We start from the raw sequence: 24,271 nt of genomic DNA, 5'->3' as shown, positions 1-24,271 counted from the left end.
TTGGTCTTAGGTCAGAGCCCAGGACCTGACAATGAGCTGGGCAGCTGGGCAGCCCGCTTCGGAATGAGCAGCTGGGTGGTCCAGGGTGCCCTGTCCCTGCAGATCAGGCTGGGCAGCTTCTTATGACACCATGAATCTAGAAGGGAGAATTTCCAGGCACTCAAGTTACCGCTCCATCCTTCACCTCCCCCACAGAATGGACATGCAGGTCACGAGGGAGAGCCCCACCTGGGACTCATGGGTATCATTTGGTCTCTACATCACTTCATCTCTGACGGCCCTGAGTTCACTCTGTCTTATGGTCACAGGCACTATCTCCTTGATGACCTATGTGTTTTTTCTCCTCTCTCTAGGCCTGAATGATAAGGAAAATTCCCAGCCTTGAGTTCATCCCCTCACTCTGGAACTTGTGGATTCAGTAAATACTTGTCAACTGACTCACTAAAAGACCAGAGATGGGCACATCTGTGGCCCTATGTTTCCCTGATTAGTTTTCAGTCAAACTGGACAACTTATCGTGCCCTGTCTCCATAAACCTGCTTGTCTCTACATTTTTGCTAGACCTGCTCCTTCCACCTGAACTGCTCTCCTCCTCTCCTCTTTCAACTACTCACAGTTTAAATCCTACCCCTCCTTTAAGACCCATGCTACTTCCTTCAGGAAGCCTTCCCATATTTCCTGAGGGAGTGGGTTCACTTTTTCCTTTGAATCTCCATGGCACTTTGACTCTCCTTTGAAGGTTATAACCTGCTTCATCTCCATTCTAGATTGTAAGCACCAAGAGGGCAATGTTTATATTTGTTTCACCTTCGTACCATTTCTCTTACCCCCTAAACCGAGCTTTGCATATAGAAAGTGCTCAGTAAACATTCTTGAATCGAGTGACATGAAGCCTGCAGTTTGGGCTGCTGGGAGCTGCAGGAGGTGGGAATGGGATGCTCTGAGGCTTCAGGCGATGATGGGAGTGTGCTCAGGACAGGGAGGCAAGGACTGTACAGGGAGATGAGTGGGGTGTCTGGGTCTCCTTGGACCCTTGCCTGGGGAGGAGGAACACTTTAGTGAAGAGAACAGGCAGGTGGGAGGGCCTTGGAGATGTGGTAGGTTGAGGAAGGGAGCCTGGTACTGGGGAAAGTTCAGGTTTGCCCCGGCGCCAGGTATGACAGACCTCCAGCTATCCTGAGTGACAAGCAAAAAAAAGGGGGGATAGAAATCTGGAGACTTAGATTCTGGTCATTTCTCCTTCACCCTCTAGCTGTGTAGCCTTGGGCAACTTACTTCCCGTCTCTGGGTCTAATCATGTGTAAAATAGTTACCTGACCTCCTATGGCCCTGGCAGCTCTGCTCTTCCGACTCCAGCTGGGGGTTCTGAAGTAGAGGGGTAATGATTAGTGGGAATCTGTACATGACCCCCCTCAGGCCTAAGCACCATCTAGGTCCTGGACCGGAGAAGGTGACAGAGTGCAAAGCCATGAAGAAGGAGGCATGTGGGCTGAGTCAGCTGTGGCCTGACTCAGAGGATGTGGAGGAGGGCAGCAGGGTAAATAAAGTGTCCGGTTATCAGGCTCCAGGGAAGGGTTTTCAGGGACCCTCACTTTCCTTTGCTGTGCTTCCCTGTCCTCTTCCTTTTCCTAACCCCAGACTCAGTAAATAGAGATCTGGGATTTAAATCCCAGCTGCCCAGCTGTGTGGCCCTGAGAAAGTCACTTAACCTCTCTGAGCCTCAGTTTCCACGTGTATAAGTGGAGTTATTAAAACTAACTCAGAAAATTGTTGTGAAATTTCTCCTGTGAAAGTGCCTTGTTCTAGGGCTACTGCTAGATCTCCCTCCCTCCCCAAGTCTGGAAAAGGGCAACTGGTACAGATCGGCCCTCAAGCCACAGGCAAACCATTAATGTTAATGGCGCTTTTTAGGTACACCGGGGGTGGGGTGGGGCATGTGGAGGAGCAGGCTGATGCTGAGGAGGTTGGATGGTAAGAACAGGCAGAGGGCTATTGCCCAAGCAGCCCCTGATGCTAGTGAGGAAGGGCCACTCTCCCTGGAGACCTATTTATTGTGCAATTTTCAAAGGCCCAGCAGCTCTCTGGGAATTTTTCTTTGGGGATCCAGCATTGAGCCCCAGCTGATGGATGGGGGTGTGTGGGCAGCATGGGGAAGACTCCCCCGTCTCATAGCAGGCCTGGCCTGCACATGCACTGTGGGTGTTCCTGTCACTCTTTTGAGCCTGGTTCATCCAAGGCCCCCAGTTTCTAATCTGGTTGGGAAAGATTTATTTTTGGGTCCCTGTAACCTAGCAATGGGCTCACATGACCAGTGGCAGCTGCAGGCTGAATATACTGTTGGATCTTGGCTCCTGGCAGGGGGTGTAGGCCAGACTGTGGGGGAATAAAGGGAATGGAAAGGCTTTCACCTCTGCTTTCCTCTGACTCCCTCCTCAGCCCCTCAGCTTGGTCACAGATGGTGGGCAGGGGGGTGGCTGCCTGGGGAGCAGGCGTGGCTGGAGCTGGCACAGGGGGCTCTGGACGGCCGGGTGCTGAGCTGCGGTGGGGAGGTCCCAGCTGTGAGCCTGCTCTCCACGTGGGGAGGGTTGGGTGTCCATGTGGATGGCGGTGGGTGCAGGGAGGGCGCCATGCTGGCATCCTGGGGGGTGAGGCCAGTCTTTGTTGTGGGATCTCAGGGACACCCCTGGTCGATGGTGGAATCCCAACATCCGGCTTCTTTCCTTTGTTCCCTGTTAAATTGTTAATATTCCTGGGAGAGAGAACACATTAAGCTGCTATCAGTGTGAATGGATTTGTCAGCCTCTTTCCTGAGAGCAGGCTTTGACAGATGCAGAGAGAGCAGAGGAGGGCAGGGGATGCTACTGAGCAGGCGAGGGGCTGCAGGGAGAAGGCTGTGGGCACATAAAGACCATTCGAGAGACTATTGAATACATGGATGGGCGAATGAAAGAATGAAACTTGGTCCCCTTCAAGGTCTCATCTTGAGGAGGCAGGAAAGAGTGGGAGGGGACATAGCCCTGTCAAGAGGTGGGCAAGGGTAGGGCAGGGCTGCACCAAGGAGAAAGTTTGGGATGGAGAAATCAGACCTCAGCACCAAGGGCTCCACCATGATCCTGAGGAGAGGGGTACCCCTGCCACCAACCTGTAACAGGAGCCCACTCCTGGGTATGCATGCAGTATGGTGGGCCGTGGACCTCTGATGTGGCTTGTGGGACCACCTCCAGTTTCTCCACCTTGGCCTTCCCACCTCCTCCACTGTGCTAAGTTCTAGAAGGAGGGATTGGCAGGGTGGGGTGGGAGGATGTAATGTCAATAGCTACTCCAAACCCTGAGTTCATTTAATGAGATATTGCGTAAAAAGTCCTCCCCAGATTGGGCCCTCGAGAGCTCGTATCATCATCATCTTTGTTGTTATTCTTGTTATTCTTGTTATTCTTGTATCAGCTGCCTCCAAGCCAGGACAGACAGTTTCTCCTCTCCTTCTGCCTCTTCTGAGCCAAGATGACCTCCAGCAACTGAGAAGATGCTCTAGGATCCACCGCCTCTTTGCAACCACCTTTCCCAAAGGCTCTCTGGGAGGGGCCTCAGGACCTGGAGACTGCCCGCTGGCCACCACACCGGTTGTTTGACCAGCCAGGGTACTAGCTCCCCCAAGCCGGAGAAGCAGGCTATGTATTATAGGCTTCCTATCCCTATTAGATAAGCTAGGAAGTGAAGAATGTTTGTCCATTTTCTAGATAGAAAGATTAAGGCACAGATGGCCAACTCACAGGCTAAGGTCTTACTATAAACCAATAGAGTAGAGCCCAATTAGAACCAAGGATTCCTGACCAATCCAGTGCTTTTTTTTTTTTTTCTTTTTTTCCTTTGGCCATGCTGCGCAGCTTGTGGGATCTTATTTCCCCGACCAGGGATCAAACCCAGGCCCCAGCCATGAGAGTGCTGAGTCCTAACCACTGGACTGCCTGGGAATTCCCTCCAGTGCTCTTTCTATAATCCTGTTCTGATGAGCCCGAATGGTTCTTTGTGGATCTTTGGAAGGGGGCCGTGTCAGTCTGAGCTGGGCTTCTGCGGGAATGATGTGGGTGCTGATCAGGGATAGACTTCACCTGATCACGGAAGGTTTGACTGATGCCAAGATGATCTTGCCGACATGATAGCACAAGGTTTGACAAAAATCACTTTGCTGTCTTCAGGTTCTCATTTGACATTTTAATTAGATTTCCCTGTATTCAGGTATATCTAATTTTGTTTTAGGCTGTTTCCTAGAAGGTAGTGGCCATTTCTATGGAATTGGCTTTAGGGCCTCAGCCCAGAGTCTCATGTCAGGCCTCCAGGGAAGCCATGGGGGCAGGGGGAAAGGAGTAAATGCTTTGGCTTCAAACAAACCTGGGTTCAAATATTGGCTCTGGTATTTACTAGCTATGTGACCTGGGCAAAGTCACTTCACCCGGGGTACCCATTTCCTCATCTGTAAAATAAGGTGAGTAATGGCTGCTTAATAGAACTGGTGTGAGGATTGAAGGTCTCGTATGTAAAGGGGCTGGCACTCGTAAGAGCTCAAGAAAGGGTGGCTGGGATATTGGAGATCACAGGGTCGGGTCTGGGCTGGTCAGTGGCCTCTTTGTTGTTGACCTGGGGCAGCCACCTTGCCCCCTCTGAGTTTCCTGGGTGATTCATTGTTCTTATGGCTCTTTGGTTTGGGTCTGGTAAACAATTCCAGAATTCCCTTTCTTCCCTTTTAGAGACAGAGGGAGTTCCCGTATAGGTGAGTCTCAGGGAAGAGGGCTCTGGAGTAGATATTATGCCTGAATTCCTTGTCTAGGCTCATGGCTCTGCCATGCGTGGCTTTGGGCAATCTCTTGACCTCTCTGGGCCTCACAAATATGGGTGCCTTGGCCTGTAGGATGTCTTACAGCTCTACAATGTTAGGATCCTATCCTTGGGTGTCAGTCCTAATCCTGGGGGAGCTGTTTTCTTTAAGATTTTTTTTTTTTGCGATACGCGGGCCTCTCACCGTTGTGGCCTCTCCCGTTGCGGAGCACAGGCTCCGGACGCGCAGGCTCAGCGGCCATGGCTCACGGGCCCAGCCGCTCCGCGGCATGTGGGATCCTCCCGGACCGGGGCACGAACCCGTGTCCCCTGCATCGGCAGGCAGACTCTCAACCACTGCGCCACCAGGGAAGCCTGGAGCTGTTTTCTTCATAGTTGGTGGGAAGCCATGCCCCTTCATTTCACCTCCAAAGACTCATCACCTGGCCTTGGACCTTCTGCCTATAATGTTCCCCAGCTCTGCTCGGTCCCGCAGATCCCACAGATCCAGACCAATCAGAGCCTTCCTGAGTACCTGCCTCCCACTCTGCCTTCAGGGAGCAGTGCAGTGCTGGTACCACAAGGTGGCTTATGAGGATGTTGGATTCCCCCATCTCCACCAGCTCTCTCAGCCCCACACCACATAAACATACAATCTAAGAAGACAATAGGAAGGCACTTTTTGAGGGGCAAGTGCAGGGTTAGGACAAGGCCCTTAGCTCCTCTTCAAACCCAACAGCCACTCCTGAACCTGTCCTCTCTATACATGCGGCAGCTTCCAAAGGAGCCAAACCTTGGGCCACGCCCTCGAGCCACGGCCCCTCCCAGACCTGACCCTAGTGCCCTGTGCCTGTACTGACTGGCCTGCTACAAAAGCACCTTGGTTCTGATGTCACAGAACCATGCAATGTCAGGGCTGTGAGGAACATTTAGGGATCATCTGTCCTATATTCTTTTTGAACAGATAAGAAACTAAGACCAGAAATGGCAAGTGACTTGCCCAAGGTCACAGTTAGTAACTGCCAGAGCCAGGCCTTAAACCTGGATTTTCTGACTCTGAGTGCTCTTTTTATGTCATCAGGCTGGCCAGGAGGGTCTCCCCTGCCTGCCATCACCTGACTCCAACAGGTTTTTGAGTTACCACTCCAGAAGCCTGAGAGGAGGGGGAGGGGCTGGGCCCACTCCTGGGTGCCTTGCCTGGGGGCACTGCTGCCTGGCTTCTGGCTGCAGAAGTGGCTCCAAGGGGCTGGGTGGGAAGCAGGGGGCCATTAGGACCCAGAAGCTCTCAGCGCATCCTGCTCTGCCGGCTGCCTCTCACTGATCACTGCAGTGGTTCAGGCTTCAGCAGCCTTGGAGAAGCATCAGCTGAGAGGAGCTATCACATGGGAGCCGGGAGCTGCTCAGCAAAGGTAGGAGTTGCCGACTAGGCCAGGAATGGGGGCCAGACCCAGGCCTGGTGGTGAATGCTGAGGTACTGTACAGAAGGGTACAGCCCATCCTACCTTACAGTGGGCAGTTTTGTCAGGGGATGGGCCCCCAGGTATCCCGAAGGCAATATTGGGGTGTGGGCATCTCTGAAGCCTAGAGATGGGGATTGATCTGCTGCCAGCAGGAGTACCCACATCCTGCAGGCAGACAGGTTCCTCATCTATCTTGCTCTGTGTCATAGAAATGGGTCCCCTTCATCCTAGGAAAGAATCCTTTGGCATCCAGGCTGACGGGCAACTCTGTGTCCTGGGCGTCGGCAACTCTCCTAGGGAGAGGTGCTGTAGCCCCCTGAAAATCTTTCCTGGCTTAGGAGGGGCATGCTCTTCTCTGAAGGGAGGCCAGTCTCGGGTCCTTGGGATGGAGGCTCTGCAACTAAGAAACAGGTGTATGTGAATCCCAACACCTCTGTGGCCTTGGGCTGGGCACTTATGTACATCTTGCATCCTGAGACACAGTTGTTTGTAACTTGACCATACCCCTGCTAGAGGCCCAGACCCCAGATCCTTGGGTGGCAAAGCCTTCCAGGTACTGAGAAGTCCTAGAGGTGAGGGAAGGGTTGCTGGAAGGGAGCAGAGGGAGGACAAGAGTGTCCGAGAAGGCATGATGATATGAGCTAGGAATGGAGTGAGGCTCCCTGGGCTTCCCCTGTGAAACCGTTACCCACAGCCCTCTCAGGCTTTACCCTGGTCCATCAGTGAGGAAGTGCTGGGGAGCAGGTATATTGGCTCTTCTGTTAGGAGGTAAATGGGAATACTGGAATTTAGGGGTCAGTGCAGAGATACTGGCAAGGCTGAGGGGGTGAAAAGGAGAAATGTCCAATGCCTTCTTGCCTAGGGCTCCATCATGGCTGCACAGCACCCCTCCATCTCCACGTGGAAACCATGTCTGCTTCCCGCAGTCTGGGACCCTGGGTAAGCCCTGCTGGCAGACACTTGATGTCCATGCAGACATGGTGGGCCTTGACTCCTTTAGCTTCCAGGGCCTCAGAGTCACGTCTTCTGGGCCCCACTCCCAGGTAGAAGGAATGCGGGAGTCATGGCATAGAGAGTAAGGGGCAATGTTGCCTCCCCTGGTGTTTCGTTCCACATTTTTTTCTGGCAGATTGTCTTATGAGAAGGGTCTGCATTTCTGGGCCCTCTCTTCACCTTCTCTGCAGACCCAGTGGCTATGTGACATGTGCTGTCTCTTATCCCCGGGGAGAGGCACGTCTCTAGGTAGTTGTTCAAAGTTAGGGCTGCCTCAAGTCCAGGAGCCCGAGTTACTCGTTCCAGAAGACAGGCCCCTGGCTGGCACACAACTGATGGACTGAGTGTTCTTGGAGTATGTCCTAGGGGGCAGAGATTCAACTGATCAATTTGAGTTTGATTCAGGTCACAAAATTGTGCTGAGCACTTATCGTATGCATGGCATGCTGGAAGTTAAATTAGTGCAAGGTTGGTGGTAACGCCAAAAACCAAGGTGATTGTAAGGCTGTAGCAATGGAGGGGCAAGAGGACCCATCTGCCCCAAGTGGGCCTCTTTACTGCAGTCAGAGAAATGATGGGTTTTTAACTGAGCAGCCACCAGGCCCTCCATAGCCCGGGAACTCACTGAGCCATCAAATGTTGTCATATATGGGAACCTTAGAGGTTGTCCAGTTCAAACCTCCCATTTTACAGATTAAGAAACTGACCCAGGAAACTTCTGGCTTGTCTGCAGAAAGCCCATCAGACTTGGCATGTCCACAGTTTGCCTCTAATTTTGATACCTTAGTACACTATGTTGAGGGAATCTGGACTTCAAGAATGGCATATGGAAATCAAAAAAAAATTAAAATTATATCTGACCCTTGAACAATGTGGGGGTTAGTGGCGCTGACCCGTTGAGCAGTGGAAAATCCAGGTATAATCTATAGTTGGCCTTCCGTCTTGTAATTCTTCTGAATCTGCAGTTCCACATCTGCAGATTCAACCTACTGCTGATGGGCTCCTGTAGTACTGTAGTATTTACTACTGAAAAAAATCTGCATGTAAATGGACTCCTACAATTCAAACTCATGTTGTTCAAGGGTCAACTGTACATTGAGCAACTTATTTCAATTCTGTGCAAACTCAGCATGGATAATGAGACACGTAAAACAGCTCTGAGCAGGAGAAATGAGAGACACTGAACACTCAAGACTCCGCCCCTTGCCAGTTTCTTCCAGTTTTTCTCTTTACTTTATGCTCACCCACCTCCACCCCTCCATACCTCTTACACAGATGCCTACTCCTCCCTCCTTGTTCTGGGACTGTGGTAACAGTCCAGGAATAGGAGGGTTTTGGCCAGGGGTCCTGTGATGATCTGCTCCAATGACCCAAGATCCGGGGCCCTGGGAAGTGGGGGGTTAGGAGCAGCTCCTCTCCCACCTGTGGGGGAACAGTGACCTTGGGAAGTTAATGAGTGGGTGGAGAAGGGCAGCTTTCATATGACTTACGCCTTTCTGGCTTTGGGAGCAGTGGAGTCCGGATGAGCTGAGCTCCCAGTTTCCCTCTACCTGGGATGTTTTGTTTTCACTGGTTCTTCTCAACACTCCCAAAGTGGCAGCTCTTTGTCTTGGGGATGGTGATGTCCAAGCACACTAATGCACAGTCCTTCCCCCTTTCAGGTAATCTCTGTCTAGTGGTGAGAGACATTTTTAGAGACGCTTCAAATTCAACCACTATTTACTGAATGTCTGTTATGTTGCAGCCACTGTGGAGGGCACCATCAAACACAGTATGGCACGGTGGGCTGGAGTACTGGCTCGGGAGCCAGGCCTCCTGGGTGCGTACCTGGACCTTGCTACTTACTAGCTGTGTGACCTTTGGTAAGTTACTTTATCTCTGCAAGCCCCAGTTTTATCTATTGCAAAATGGGGATAAGAATGACATCTACCTCATAGGGTTGCATAAGGATTAAAATGAGTTAATAGGGGCTTCCCTGTGGCGCAGTGGTTGAGAGTCCGCCTGCCGATGAAGGGGACACGGGCTCGTGCCCTGGTCCGGGAAGATCCCGCATGCCGTGGAGCGGCTGGGCCCGTGGGCCATGGCCGCTGAGCCTGCGCGTCCGGAGCCTGTGCTCCGCAACGGGAGAGGCCACAGCAGTGAGAGGCCCGCAAACTGCAAATAAAATAAAATAAAAAGAAGAAGAGTTAATATACGTAGAGTGCTTAGAACAGGGCCTGGTATGTGGAAAGCACCATAGACATGTTACTACTTATTATTAGCATTTTTATTAATAAATCCTGCAGCATCTTCCAAACAGTTGTGAAGCAGGTATTATTCCCTTCATTTTACAGATGCCTTTATGAGGAAACTGAAGTTCAGAAGAGTTAGTAGCTCCCAGACCTAGGACTGGAAACCTGATCTCGTGCTCCTTCTCCTCGACAGCTGCTGCCATTCTGAGGAGACAAGAAATCAGGAAATTTACATAAGCAACCTTAAAACTGGGCACTATCCCAGAGCTCAGCAGGACCCTGGGAAAGGGAAAGGATTTAGAGTCCCTGGATAACAGTCCTTGAAAGGGGAGAAGGGTGTGGAGAAGAGAGGAAAGGAGCAGGAGACCACTCAGAAGACGGAGTGTTGAGTGGGTGAGGCTCCTGCATCTCTCATGCTCCTGCTTCCTTGCAGTCACCAAGGTGGACCCGGAGCTGCCTCCCGAGCCCTCAGTCCCCGGCCTTGAGGGCTGGCAACAAGAGCCTGCCCGAGAGGCTCCAGCAGGAGGCGCTCTCTCCCCACCCCAACCCGCACACACAAAATTGGGAAGCCTGGGCCTGGGCTCGCCATCCCAGGGTCACTGGACTAGGATGGGGGATGGGCCTGTGACAGGAGGTGCCCTGGGTGTCCTCTTTCGGCCCCATGGAGTCCTCCCCCATCCCCCCGTCATCAGGGAACTCTTCCACTCTGGGGAGGGTCCCTCAAACCCCAGGTCCCTCTACTGCCAGTGGGGTCCCAGAGGTAGGGCTGCGGGACGTGGCTTCAGAATCTGTGGCCCTCTTCTTCATGCTCCTGCTGGACTTGACCGCTGTGGCTGGCAATGCTGCTGTGATGGCTGTTATCGCCAAGACACCCGCCCTTCGAAAATTTGTCTTTGTCTTCCACCTCTGCCTGGTGGACCTGCTGGCTGCCCTGACCCTCATGCCCCTGGCCATGCTCTCCAGCTCCGCCCTCTTTGACCGTGACCTCTTTGGGGAGGTTGCCTGCCGCCTCTACTTGTTCCTGAGCGTATGCTTTGTTAGCCTGGCCATTCTCTCGGTGTCGGCCATCAACGTGGAGCGCTACTATTACGTGGTCCACCCCATGCGCTACGAGGTGCGCATGACGCTGGGGCTGGTGGCCTCTGTTCTGGTGGGTGTGTGGGTAAAGGCCTTGGCCATGGCTTCTGTGCCGGTGTTGGGAAGGGTCTCCCTGGAGGAGGGAGCTCCCCGTGTTCCCCCAGGCTGCTCACTCCAATGGAGCCACAGTGCCTACTGCCAGCTTTTTGTGGTGGTCTTTGCTGTCCTTTACTTCTTGTTGCCCCTGCTCCTCATCCTAGTGGTCTACTGCAGCATGTTCCGAGTAGCCCGAGTGGCTGCCATGCAGCACGGACCGCTGCCCACGTGGATGGAGAACCCCCGGCAACGCTCCGAGTCTCTCAGCAGCCGCTCCACCATGGTCACCAGCTCGGGGGCCCCCCAGACCACCCCGCACCGGACGTTTGGGGGAGGGAAGGCAGCAGTGGTTCTCCTGGCTGTAGGGGGACAGTTCCTGCTCTGTTGGTTGCCCTACTTTTCTTTTCACCTCTACGTCGCCCTGAGTGCTCAGCCCATTTTGACCGGGCAGGTTGAGAATGTGGTGACCTGGATTGGCTACTTCTGCTTCACTTCCAACCCTTTCTTCTATGGATGTCTCAATCGGCAGATCCGGGGGGAGCTGAGCAAGCAGTTTGTCTGCTTCTTCAAGCAGGCGCCGGAGGAGGAGCTGAGGCTGCCTAGCCGGGAGGGCTCCATTGAGGAGAACTTCCTGCAGTTTCTTCAGGGCACTGGCTGTCCCACGGAGTCCTGGGTTTCCCGACCTGTACCCAGCCCCAAGCAGGAGCCACCTGCTGTTGACTTTCGAATCCCCGGCCAGATAGCTGAGGAGACCTCTGAGTTCCTGGAGCAACAACTCACCAGCGACATCATCGTGTCGGACAGCTACCTCCGTCCTGCCCCCTCACCACGACTGGAGTCCTGATGGGCTGCTGGACACTTGGAGGGAGATGGGGCTGGGGGCCGGTTAGGACCGCAAGGAACTCCTTGTGGGATCACCTTTTCCCAGCTAGCTGGGGCTGGGGGTCTCTGCACACAGCTTTCGCTTAGTGTTTTCTGGGTCAGGAACAGAGCCAACTGGATGGATATGTGGCAAAAGCCTTGGACATGGCTGTGAGCCTTGACAACTGGGGGAGGGAACCTGGTGAGATGGTGATGAGAATAAAGGGTCAAGAAGGTGAGATGATGCCTCTCAACCAATGAACTTTCCATGACTCAGGAAGCAGGGAAACTATAAGGGTAGGAGTTGGAAGATATAGGGCAGCAGACCAGGCTTGGAGTTATTCTGGGGACCCTTTAGGACCTTTCATTTTTCAGTGTAATTGTCCAGGGAAGAAATTGCACTCAAGCAAGGTAAGAAAATGACCCATGTCTTCTCATTTCCTTGCTAGGTTTAAAAACAACTAAATTATAGCCAAGTGTTTCCTTTGAGTTAATAGATTTTTTTTTTTCTAGTTTTAAACCTGAGGTTTCCTTAAAGCGAGAGGACCAGCTGGGTATATTCCTTTCTTGAGTTTGGCCAAGCAAGGGGAAATAGTAATCAGGGCACACAGAGTAGAATAGAGGAAAGCTGACTGCAGCTCTCTCTCTCCCACCCTCCAGGAACAGCCGTTCTGTTGTATTTTTCAGTTTCTCTTTTGGACATGGGAGATCAAGTTTGGGGCTTGATCTTAGCAGAGGCAAGAATAAAGCAGGATGGTTTTTCTCTTTGTCTTTTAGGATGAAGAAGTGGAAAGATTGGGGGTTGGATGGCTGAAGGTGGGAGTTAGCATTTGAATCGCTAAGGTGGTTGGATACAGAGAGGCCTGTAGTAACCCAGACCAATAATACTGTAAATCTTTTTTTTCCAGAGCTGGCCTCCCTGATCTCTCTCCTCATGGCAGTGACCCATCGCCAGCCCTCTGGACAATCGGGTACAAGAGACTAAGGTCGGGAATGGGAAAGGTGGGGTTTCCATGGTTCATTAAATGCCTCCCTACTCCCATTCATCGCTCTCAAAATTAGCTTCAGTGACACAGGCTTAAATCTCTCTCCTATCTGCAGCCCTGGGTTGGAGAGGGGGCACGGGAATTGGGCTCAGCTGTTCACTGATTGAGACTGTAGGAACTGTGTTGGGTGGTCTTGGTGGTGGTATATTCAAGGGAGGGGGAATAATCGCAAACTGGACAGGACACCCATCTAGGACTACCCGTCCGTCCACTTCCCTCAATTCAATCAGGTCACATTAGAGAGTTGAGGCAGGACCACATGGTGGTGTGATCTGTATTTGAACAAATTCCTGGCTTGACTGAGCATCAAAGAGGAAGATGGCTTGGTGGGAGTGGGACAGTTTCCCCTCTGAACAGTTAATAAATAATTTTTATTATAAAAAGTTATGCTGATATCAACATTGACTCCTTCAGTTCAACTCAGTGCATGATAGTTGAATACCCTATTCTCTGGGACTCACACAGAGGATTTGGAGTCACTGCCTTCAAGGAGTTCACAGTCTAATTTGATCAGGTACCTTGTATTTTGACAGAGCATTTACATATGGTAAAGCACTATGGAATGTGTTAAGAGAAATATATTGAGGAATATGTTCATGGTTCTAACTTCTGAGAGTTCAGCCTATTGCAGCAAGATGCCTATATGGAGGCTTCCTGCAGATTGAAGTCTGGGGGCTGTAGATGAAACTCTAGTTGAAGAAAACAATTTATTACATGAAACTGGGCAGCTTCTCCTCCTCAGACCTACGAAATTTTCCAGGTTTCTGTCTTCCTACCACTAGACTTACTCTAGTCCAGTGCTTATTACATTGAGGAAATCCCTTAGATGATATATACATCGAGGAGAGTCTTTTGCGATTGAAATGCATGTTCTCCTCCTCTCTCTCCTCCTTCTAAAGATAAATTCATAAGGGAGGAATCTCATTCCTAGATAGGGGGAAAACTTCTTCCGAACACCACTGATGAGCTAGCCGACCCTAAACATTGCCAGCAGGTGGCAGTGTGAGTCCAGTGGAGCTAGGAAAGATGAGTGCAGGTGGGGAGGGGGAGGGGGGACATTAAACACTGCCTGGCAGCCATTTTGTTAACTTATTTTGCCTTTTGTTTGACTTTGCCCTCCAACTCTTCCTTCACATACATCAAAGGAGAAAATCTTAAGTACAAGAATATGGCAAATTCAGGCTGAAGTTTCCTGACACTGTGATCTCACTGGTGTTTATTACAGAATTTGACATATGCTGGTTCATTTGCCATTTATTTTTCCCAGAGTGGATCATGAAGGAAATAAAATTTTCTCTTCTATTATGCTGAAAACTTTCCCAACAATTTGTCATGGCCACCTTCCAGCGGTTTTCTAATCACCAGGATCACTTGGTAAAGTTCCATATGTAATTCTTAGCTGTGAAAGCCATTCCTGGACAAAATTTGACCTCTAAATCCACTGAAGAAATCAACAGGTTGAGAAAACCGTGCTCTCAAGTTATTTTTGTCCTGCACCCTGGTGGTGTTGGGGTAACTTTCAATCCTAGATGAAAACCTTCTGTTGTCAGGTCGCCCAGGTAACATCTTATAGTAGCATGGTAGGAAAGGAGTGAATTTGGAGTCAGATCTACTTACTCACTGTGTGAACTTGGGAAAGATGCTTAATTTCTCTGAGCCTATCTCCTCATCTGTAAAAATGGGGATAATATTAACCTACCTCACAGGGTTGTTGTGAGGAATAAAAGAGATGACACATGGAAGCACCTAGCCATAGCTGGCAAATAGGTACTCAATAAATATTGGTTTTTCTTCCCTTTCCTCTTGCCCTTTTCCCCCATAAGTATTGATTATGGGAAAGCAGTCCCTTTTATTCTAACGGTCACTTGGAAAAGAGTAGGAGACTTCGAACTTTAAAGAACTGGCAATAATAAATTATGGTGGATGAGGCTGTTTAAGGTGGCTCTCAAGAAATTCCTCTAATGATCATCAATCACCATATAGACCTTTCTGTTTGGATCATATATTCTAAGGTTTAGGTTCTATTGGGGAGATAATATTTAATCGTAGGGAAGGGTTTTGGGGGCTACAAGAGTTCCCCTCCCTAGAATATATGGTGAGAGTATTTGTGGGGCTATTTGGAAGTAAAGGTAATTTAGGGCTACTTTCACCGTAGTATCCAGGATTATGAGTAAAGAGGCTATCAGTCTGGGGCTTTTATAGGTGATTTATCAACTTTCAGGTGATGCTATGGCTGAGAGGCAAATTTTACCAGAACTTCCCTTTTCATGTGGTACAACAGGTAATTTTAATAGGAGATTCACAGGATGCACTGGTTTGTTTTAGGGTGTGGAACTTTGGTTGACTAATCCTGGTAGAAGTCCTAAGTCCTTAACGCAGGACGATATGTGAGCGCTAAAACTGGCTTATGTTGGGGAAAGACAGCATGGAAATTTTATGGAGAAACTACACTCTTACCTTTCAAGTAAAGTAAGATCCGTTAGCGATTTCAAGTGACCCTTTACCAACGTAGTGGCTGGGCAACTCTCTAGTTCACTGGGTACATTTTGAGAGCAGGAGGCGGTGGGCCAGAGGAGAGAGCAGAAAGGGATAGATAAAGTCCCAGGCATGGTCGGTCTTACTAATTTCAGATGTGGAGCGTGGCCAGGGCCCAGACTCTGTAATTCTCATCCTATAGATCTGGCTGAGACAACTCCGGCCAAGAAAGTGTCCTACACTTGGGCAGAGGCCCCGGATCTCCACAGCCAGAGTCCAACTGGGTTTTCTGGCCAGTGAGAAATTCCCAGCAGAGATTTCCGCGTGGGCTGCGGCCTTTTATTTGGGAATTCCCATCCCCCACGTCAATCTGAAGCCGCCTGTGTGACCTCGGGAGGGTGTCTTGAGCCGGAGAAGCCAGTCCCTGGTTTTTCCACACTTATCCAAATAAGGCAGCCGAAAAGATGAAAGGGGACTAAGGTCGAGCGGCGCCCGGCGAGCTCGACAGGGCAGCCCTACACCACGGAACGGCCGCTTGACCTGCTCGTTCCTCTCTTCGTTCTCCCGTTCCTGGTCGTTCCTCCTTTAACCTAGCCAGACACGGCCGAGAAGTAACGGCCGCGGGCGTTGCCGGAAGTGTCGTAAAACGCCGGATATCCGGTTTCTCTGGGCGCTCAGGGAGCTGACGGAGAGGGCCGCCGCCCAACAGTAGACGCTGTCTCCGCCGGCCCAGCCGCGGTCTCCGGTGTGTGAGTGAGCCCGGGCCTGGTCCCTTCTCCCTCCGCCGCCATGGGCTGCACGTTGAGCGCCGAAGACAAGGCGGCGGTGGAGCGAAGCAAGATGATCGACCGCAACTTGCGGGAGGACGGGGAAAAAGCGGCCAAAGAAGTGAAGCTGCTGCTACTCGGTGAGGGGCTGGGGGCGGGGCTGGTGGGGTGTTCCCGAGGGCCCAGGCACTTGGGAGTCCTGGGCGGGGGGGTCAGGCCGGGCCGGAGGAGAGGACCCCAAAGAATCTGGAGGGCGTGACGGACGTGGGGCGGGGTGTGGGGGGGTTGGTGGCTGAGGCCGGAGGGCGTGATGAGGGGGTGGGGTTTTGGAGTGGTAGGAATTAGGCTGGAGAGAGGGTGTGCCTCCATGCTGGAATTGGGTTCAGCGAAGAGAGCTTGGAAGTGTGGTCCAGTAGGACATTGAGACTGTATTAGGAATATGGGAAAAGCTCATAAAGGAAGAGCTGATGTTAGGGAAGGTTTTGCAAGGGAGGGGTTGGAGTGAGTTGGTAGCGAGGACGGGAGAGTGTGTTGGGCTTGTATAATGGCTTGTGAGTTTGGAGCGTGGTGGTATTTTATGACAGGTTAGAGTTAGGAGGCTTGAATAATTAATATAAATAGAAAGGGGGGCAGGGACAGAGTGGTCACATAGGACCTTGTCATTTATTAGAGAGTGGGCATTTTGAACTATCTGTAAGGTGGAGGAACTCTGGGTTATCCGGGAGCAGGAAGGTGTGTGGTTGAGATAAATGACAAGTTCTCAGGTATAAAGGAAAAGAGTTTGGGTGCAGAAGCTGTGTGTACTTATCCACCTTCTTCTATTATTTTTATTCTCTTAAGGTTTTATAACTCCTTTCCTTGTTTTTATAAAGTGGGAGGTTGTGTGAGCTGAGGAGATTTAAGGACTTGCTGGTTTGAGGTTTGTGGCATAAGATGTGATGATAATAGATTACACAGTGGGAGTTGCTGAATAGTTGCTAGGGATGATGTGCAGTGGGACTGCAGTTATCTTAGGATAAGATAAATATTGGACATATTTACTGTAAAAGGTGTGACAGTGACAGATTTCTGGTGAGCTGTTCTTTTTTTTTTTAAATATTGGCTTCAGGAATTACTTTTATTTTACCTGACATTTGTTTTAAGTAGCTTTTATGTACAGTCAGATGCATTTTACTCAGCATGGTTAGTTTTAGAATTTTTGAGAGACTGGTTTCTAGAGGCTCAGTAAATCACATGAAGTACCCTGGCATCAGCTTACCAAAAGATCAAGCCGCATTTCTTCACCTTTAGTATTTTCTAGGGATCTGTCAGGGAAGACTAAATAGAGTAATGGTTTCTGTAAGCAATAGAACTTTACTTTACAAAACAAGTGATTTTGGGGAAAAAGAAGTTGCTTTAGGAGAAGTACCAAATTTTTATGGTGTAAAGCTCCAGAGGACACAATGCACCACCATAACCCAGGGTTTATTTTGTACTCCAGGGTGTTCTGGGTGGCCATGCTAGTCTTTTCATATTAACATGTTTGATGGTTTGTAGATTGCAGAAGCCCTGGTAACAGCTTTTTGGATAAAGAGGGAAAGTTATGCATTGGAGCTTGAGCTTTCAGTTTGAATACCCGATCTTACAGAACATATGAAATAAAATTGAAATTCCAGACTGCCACTCTCCATATAACAGTATCATTTGTGAATGAGCGTGGTCCCTGGTACATAGCAGGTGCTTCTTAAATATATACTGTTAACCAGCATGTGCCAGCTAATGTTGGACATTGCTCCTTGGGGCCTTTCAGATGTTTGATATAAACCATAATACTCAAGGCATTAGCACTGTCTCTATTGATCGATTAGTTATGAAAGTAAAGGTGTATTTTCATCTTCTGTGGTTATTTTGATTTACATTCATCATTAGAGATCCCCTCAGGACATTAGCCTATTGTGATACAGGACTTTATAAATAGTGCATTTAATTAAAAGCAAAATTAAACACATGATCACTTAGGGAACTTCAAAAGCAGTAAGTAAAAACATTTGCTTTTACTTTTCATCAATTTCATTGTTTTAAGTAAGATTTTTTTATATTCTTGAGCAAGTTAAATCAACAAATTCAAATAGGTGGCAGAGAGAGATGTTCTTGCTTGAACCATAACATAACACACTTATGAAATTAAAGTTATTTTCCTTGCTATTTCTGTAAGCAAACTACACCCATCACTGTATACAAATAATTTTCTTTTTGCTGTCGAATACCTCCTTTGATGTACATGCAAGTCATTTTTACTTCATCACTGTAAAACTATCAAACTTGGTCTAAGTTGAGATCTATTTACTTACTTTTGGGTTTCCTGGCACATAATAGGTGTTCTTTAAATATTGCTGTATTTCCTTCCTTGTGGGGATGTAATTTAGCATAGTGATTAACAACATGGGCTCTGAAGTCAGACAGTTTCAAATTCTAATTTCCAATTACCAGCTATAACCTTGGAAAGTTGTTTACTCAATTTCTCTCTGCCTCAGTTTCCTCATCTTTAAAATGGAGAAAACAGAGGTACTTTATAGGATTGCTCTGAGGATTAAATATGATAATAATGTGAAGTAGAACACAGTCTGGCACAAAATATTAGTGTAATGGATATTAGCCACCATTGTTATTATTATATCAAAATGAATGTTACAGATTAAAGGTACTATAGAAATGCAGATTAGTTAAGGAAGAATGCAGTATTATAATTCTTTGGTTACCTTTGGTTTAAATTTCTTTTAGACGTGTTATTGAGAAGCTCTTGATATACCAAATTAGTGTTTAATCATAATATACTACAGAAAAACAAAATTATCTCATGCAGGGCTTCCTAACCAGAGTGTAGTGCATAGGAAGGCATACAGTGTGCTGTTTGCAAATGTTTTATGGTTTTGAAATTTTAAATCATTTTTATGATTTTTAAATCATTTTATGATTAACTTTTCAAAATTTTACAGCAGTTGGAATGATATTTGAACATTTTTGATATGATTCCATCAGTAAAGTCTGAATTTGGCAATTGAAAATATTTGATTTGGAAGTTTTATACCAATTAGTATTTAATATCATCTGTAATATTTTGTATTTTATTTTTCATGTCATAATTTTATAATATAAAGAAAATATGTATTATTTTCACCAAGTCCCTCCAGCTTACCTTAGTAAGCTTTGCAAGTATTACCATTTTCAGCATGCGACATTATGTGACCAAAGTTGGGAATCACTGGGATAATGCATAAGAGTACTGCTTTTGGAGTCTCATAAAACTGAATTCAATTCCCACCTCCATTTACTAGCTGTGACACCCAGAGCATGTAACTTAAACATATGAGTCTTAATTTTCACATATATAAAGTGGGGATGGATGCTTATTTCAGAAGATCAAATGAGATAATGCATGTAAAATACTTAGCAGATAAATATTCACTAAGTGGTGACTTCTATCATTACAATGATGTTTGGAAAACATCATTTTAGCTACTTTTTTCAAGGGTGTTTCAGACAGATATTTGATTATTTTTCAAATATTAATGTACCCTTTTCAAAGATCTTCAAGGAATTTTAATATAACTGTTTTGTGGTAAAAGAAATTAAACATTATCATTTAGTTTTGTAAGTTATTGAATGATCTACTCCTATGCTATCTCTGTCTATCCATTTCTTGATAGTTCCCCTTAGCAGATCTTGAGAAAACATTGTTATACAAAATGAAGTTAATGCTTTGTTCTTTAGGAATTTGCTGGTAGTGGTATGGCAAAAATTAAGTTGCGGGCTTCCCTGGTGGCGCAGTGGTTGAGAGTCCGCCTGCCGATGCAGGGGACACGGGTTCGTGCCCTGGTCTGGGAGGATCCCACGTGCTGCGGAGCAGCTGGGCCCATGAACCATGGCTGCTGAGCCTGCGCGTCCAGAGCCTGTGCTCCGCAGCAGGAGAGGCCACATTAGTGAGAGGCCTGCATACCGCAAAAAAAAAAAAAAAAAAAATTAAGTTGCAAGCAGAGAATTGGAATCATCTAATTCACTTAAACCCTATATTTTATATTTGATTATTTACATTTAAATATCTGCATGTTACTGGCTGAATATGCTTGTTATTGAAAATCAGACTTCCTTTGATAAATATGCTATTATATTGTCATAAGATGATATCCTTTCTTTATAATGTTTGCTGTTTATTTGGCTTGAGATTCCTGGACAGTTATTAGATTTCTTGTGGGGATGCATCTCGTGCCTGGGCAAAAGAAACTGGCATAAAAAACAGAAATTCACAGTGCAAAAATAGGTTTGTTTCTTATAAGCACTTATTATTCTTTGTGTCTTTTATTTGCATTCATCACTTCTGCAGTCTGAAAGTGTGATATCCTTTTCAGGAATTATAGTATTGTAATCTTGCCTGAGTATGCTAATTATGTAGTAAGTACAGGGATGACCATAGAGTTGGGTGCTTAGTACTTAGTAGATTTGACAGGACACGTAACTTTTTAATCAGGGCTGCAACTGTATTTCTTTAAAAATTTTAGCCTATTGAATGTATTTGCACTATTACAAAAAGTCTTTTAGTTTTGGAGCAGTGGTCTCTGATAAAAGTAGTTTGTTCTTTTAGAGTAGAACCTCAAGCACTGTGCTCTTTATCCCTCCCCCGTGGTGCTGAGCTGCTTCATCCTCTAGTTGCTTGGAAATGAAAAGGGAGTGGATGAGTCTCTACAGATATTTCCTCTTTTTTTCTGAACCCTGTCTCTTCTTTCACAGTTTCTTCCACATCATGCCTTTAAAAAAAAACAACCTGGGGTGTGTGTACCCCTTAGGGCTTCAGAAGATCCATGAACTTTCTAAAATTTTTAGCAAAATTTGTGGTTACATGTGTTTTTCTGGAGAGAAGAGCCATATTTTTCATCAAGTTCTTCTTCCATGGTACTGCCTAACCTCCTTAAAGTCCTTCATCTTTGGACCAGGAAAATCAGTAGCTGGGCAAAAATGGAACATTCAGAATGAAAAAGAAAAAACCTAGACGTTGTGAAAAGTCTTTTACGTCTTTTCTCTAAAAGTTTTTTCTTTGGAATTTTTGAGAAAACTGTTTTCTGTACTTGAGATGGCTCTTCTTTCTCCAGTTCCCCCAGTGACGCTTGCCTCAAGTCAATATATCCAGTACAGAACTTGCCTCCCCTCCTCACTTCTCTCCCCCAAATCCACCTGTTGTGAACTTTTCTGTTCCGGCATTGTCATTCTCAAAATCACTGAAAACTGAACTCGTTTTTTTAACTCCTGGCTTGCTCTCATCCATATAACCAGTCAGTTGCCAAGTGCTATGACTCAGTTGTTACCAGATTTTTGTATTTCATGGGCCAGTAAAATTAATTTTTTTGTTGTTGACTGACTTAGGATTCTGACATTTTATTTTTCTTAGTAAATACATTTAAAAAATATCCCAAGGTCCATCTGTTATTTCTATTTTAGTTCCCTTTCCTCCATGAAACCTTTTTGATGTTCTGAATTGGATATGATCTTTCCCTCTTTTTGAAACCTCATAGTACTGTTTATGCTTACTGTTTACCATATATTATGGTTATTTGTATACTTAGCAGCTCCTCACTATATATGGTCCTTGAGGACCAAGAGAACTAGGTATTTCTTTCTTTTTTTTTTTTTGCGGTACGCGGGCCTCTCACTGTTGTGGCCTCTCCCGTTGTGGAGCACAGGCTCCGGACGTGCAGGCTCAGCGGCCATGGCTCACGGGCCCAGCCGCTCCGCGGCATGTGGTGTCTTCCCGGACCTAGCACGAACCCGTGTCCCCTGCATCGGCAGGCGGACTCTCAACCACTGCGCCACCAGGGAGGCCCAGAACTAGGTATTTCTTATCTTTATATCTGCTGCAGCACCTAAGATAATGCTAAGGTGTTTTGCCTGAAACGAATAGAAATTCATACTTCTTCCAGTCAAGGAAGGCTTTGTTGAAAGGACACAGTAGGCACCTTCATAGGCATCAGACAAGGATAGATAAGAAATGCAATACAACCAGGTTGCATGCACATGGAATGTAATACATGTCCCCTCCCCCCATTTCTCCTAGAGTAGACTGGTCACTTGCTCTGCTTTGTTGGTAAGTCACCTCTTCAGAACAGCTTTCTCTGCTCACAGGACTTCTTTGCCCCTACTCCCCTTCCCCCAGTCTTCAACTTTGACTTACTCTCATACCTCTGGCTCTCACACTGCCTAACCTGGTAGTTCAGGCACTTCATGTCATCTGACTCAGGTTCCCAGGATTCGCATTCCAGGTTCCTGGGAAAGAATATCAGATTGGCCCGTCCTTGTCAGGTGCCTACCGCAGTCTAGTCATCTGTGGTGGGAATATGGCAGGGCTGTGGGGTATCGTGAGTTTCATAAGGCTGACCCTTTCAGGGACTAGGTGGGTCAAGTTCTCAATTAAAAAGGCATGGCTAGAAAGTTAGTGTTTAATAGATGACAGTGCCTACCACCTAGTAGACACTCACTGAATATAAGTTGAAAATAATGGAATGAGATGGAAATATTGAAGAACTAAACGTATCATTGCTTTAGTTTTTCTTTAATTCACAAGAGCATGCCTGCTAATTCTCAATATTAAGTTGTCATTTTGTATGGTTGGGAGATGTAATTAAATTCAACTTGAGGTAGGTGCAGGATTTTAAACTCCCATTATCAATGCATCCAACTCAGAATAGTTAATGTCACCTGATTTTAATTACCTTCATTTTAATTCAGGAATTAATTTTCTTAAATGCATATAATCAGTTCAGGGTCTATGTTTCATTGTCCCTGCTTTTTTCCGGTTAATTTTCCCCCCTATTATTTTTATGAGCACCAGAAAATTGTTCAGAGCTAAGGGAAGAGGTAAAATGGACCATTTTGCTCCTTGTTAATAACGTGGCTTAGAGGTTTTTGTTAGGGAGTAGGTAAAAACATTTGGCTAAGAGATTGCTCATAGCTTTTAGTTATCCATGCTGTGTCTTCACCTGTTTAGCTTAGTTTTGTTTTATTGCGGGGTGGGGCTTGTCGGGGGAAATAGGGAGGAAGAGATGTTTTAAGTATTCAAGAGCTAGAATATTAGCAGTAAAGACCAAAAAATTTAAACGTGGGTCTCATAAGAATTGTCTAGAGCAGTGGACACTAAATTTGTTCAGATTACTGAAATTTGTTTTAAAATTTGTTTTGCAGTCAACAGAATACAGTAGACTAGCACTAATAAAATCCATCTATTTGAACTAGTAACTCAATTCAGAAATAGGAGATACCATGTAATGTAGGGCAAAGAGCAGAGACTGAAAACTGGGAGAGCAGTCCTAATTTCTGAGCTTCATTTTCCTTTTTCTGTACAATGAGGTCTGACCTCAGGGGTCCCTTGTCTGTGAAGTTAATATTATCAACTAGATGGAATATTTTAGCAAGTTATAAAGTGGGCTATTTTTGTGTTATTTCTCTTGTTCTTGAGTTTGATTGAAAGTAGTTTAACTTAATAAACCTGTTTAGGAAGATAGTTAAAAACTGAAGTTAAAAACCTGAAAGACATAAATTCACAAAGTACCCTTATGTAAATGTTCAAGAGAATATAAAGAAGTTCTTCTAGTATTTGATTTCTCCACTAATTTTAATGATCTTCATTTTGGTACAATTCTTTATCAGTGCTGAGCAAGTTAGAGTTATCTTTAGGCCTTTATCTATCCAGGCTATCCTTTTACCTCCTTGGTAATCATGTATATCGTTTCTGTAATTCAGGCTGCTTGAACTGAATAACATTGTGTTAGGATCACTGTTTAATTGTTCTAGTTTTGGTGCAATGCTGTATGTAAATGAAATATACTATTTTCGATGTTTTGCTATTAGGTGGTAACAGAAATGAACATATCTGGTAAGAACCAGGCAAACAGAAGATACCAAAAAGACCAAATTTGTTTGCCTTGTACCTGAATAATGGCCTAGGTGATCTTAGAAACAATTTTCAGGAGGGTATAGTCTTTTTTTTTCTTCTTCTTCTTTTTTCTTTTTGGCTGCGCCACATGGCTTGCAGGATCTTAGTTCCCCAACCAGGGATTGAACCCAGGCCCTTGGCAGTGAAAGCACGGAGTCCTAACCACTGGACCGCCAGGGAATTCCCGGATATAGTCTTTAGACATGAATTTCCTTTGATTTCTAAGTTAGACTTGGAAGATACTTAAAATTTAAGACTGTTAAGGATTAGCTGAGATGTTATTGTATACATTGTTCCATTACTATTTTGCTGCTATAGTCATCAGTCTAATTTTCGAATGGGTAAATGTTTTAACATTCATACAAAAGTCTTAGCTTTTTGGATAATGTTAGTATTTTACATCTCAAAAAGTTTTCGTCGCTTAACTTAAAAGTAGATAGTATTCTAAATTTTTTCTAGCTGCTCATGTAAATCTACAGCTGGCATGTCAGGCATC

The 24,271-nt window shown here is 46.7% G+C and overlaps 2 protein-coding genes across 3 annotated transcripts in view; both read left to right on the top strand.

The window, feature by feature from the left end:
* Positions 1 to 9,482: 9,482 nt before the first annotated feature.
* Positions 9,483 to 15,619, top strand: GPR61 (G protein-coupled receptor 61). The gene is made up of 2 exons (XM_089918475.1): positions 9,483 to 11,765; positions 12,439 to 15,619. Exon 1 carries the CDS (start codon positions 10,158 to 10,160, stop codon positions 11,511 to 11,513), a length of 1,356 nt encoding a protein of 451 aa, XP_089774601.1. The 5' UTR covers positions 9,483 to 10,157; the 3' UTR covers positions 11,514 to 11,765; positions 12,439 to 15,619.
* Positions 15,620 to 15,736: 117 nt separating this feature from the next.
* The window catches only part of GNAI3 (G protein subunit alpha i3), a 38,921-nt gene continuing 30,386 nt past the window's right edge, over positions 15,737 to 24,271 (top strand). For both annotated transcript variants that reach the window (XM_022584140.2, XM_089918481.1), the window contains exon 1: positions 15,737 to 15,958. In XM_022584140.2, the coding sequence (XP_022439848.1) occupies positions 15,841 to 15,958 (118 nt within the window). In that variant the 5' untranslated portion in view covers positions 15,737 to 15,840. The remainder of the gene's footprint in view (positions 15,959 to 24,271) is intronic.

The sequence above is a fragment of the Delphinapterus leucas genome, chromosome 1 (assembly GCF_059928025.1).
Source record: "Delphinapterus leucas isolate spDelLeu-1000000601 "Yukka" chromosome 1, BTC_Dleu_Yukka2, whole genome shotgun sequence".
In the NCBI taxonomy this organism is placed as follows: domain Eukaryota; kingdom Metazoa; phylum Chordata; class Mammalia; order Artiodactyla; family Monodontidae; genus Delphinapterus; species Delphinapterus leucas.
This window is presented reverse-complemented; position numbering and strand designations above follow the sequence as displayed.

Excerpts from the sequence above, each read along its gene's own strand:
- GPR61 (XM_089918475.1), top strand. The coding sequence starts at position 10,158 with ATGGAGTCCTCCCCCATCCCCCCGTCATCAGGGAACTCTTCCACTCTG.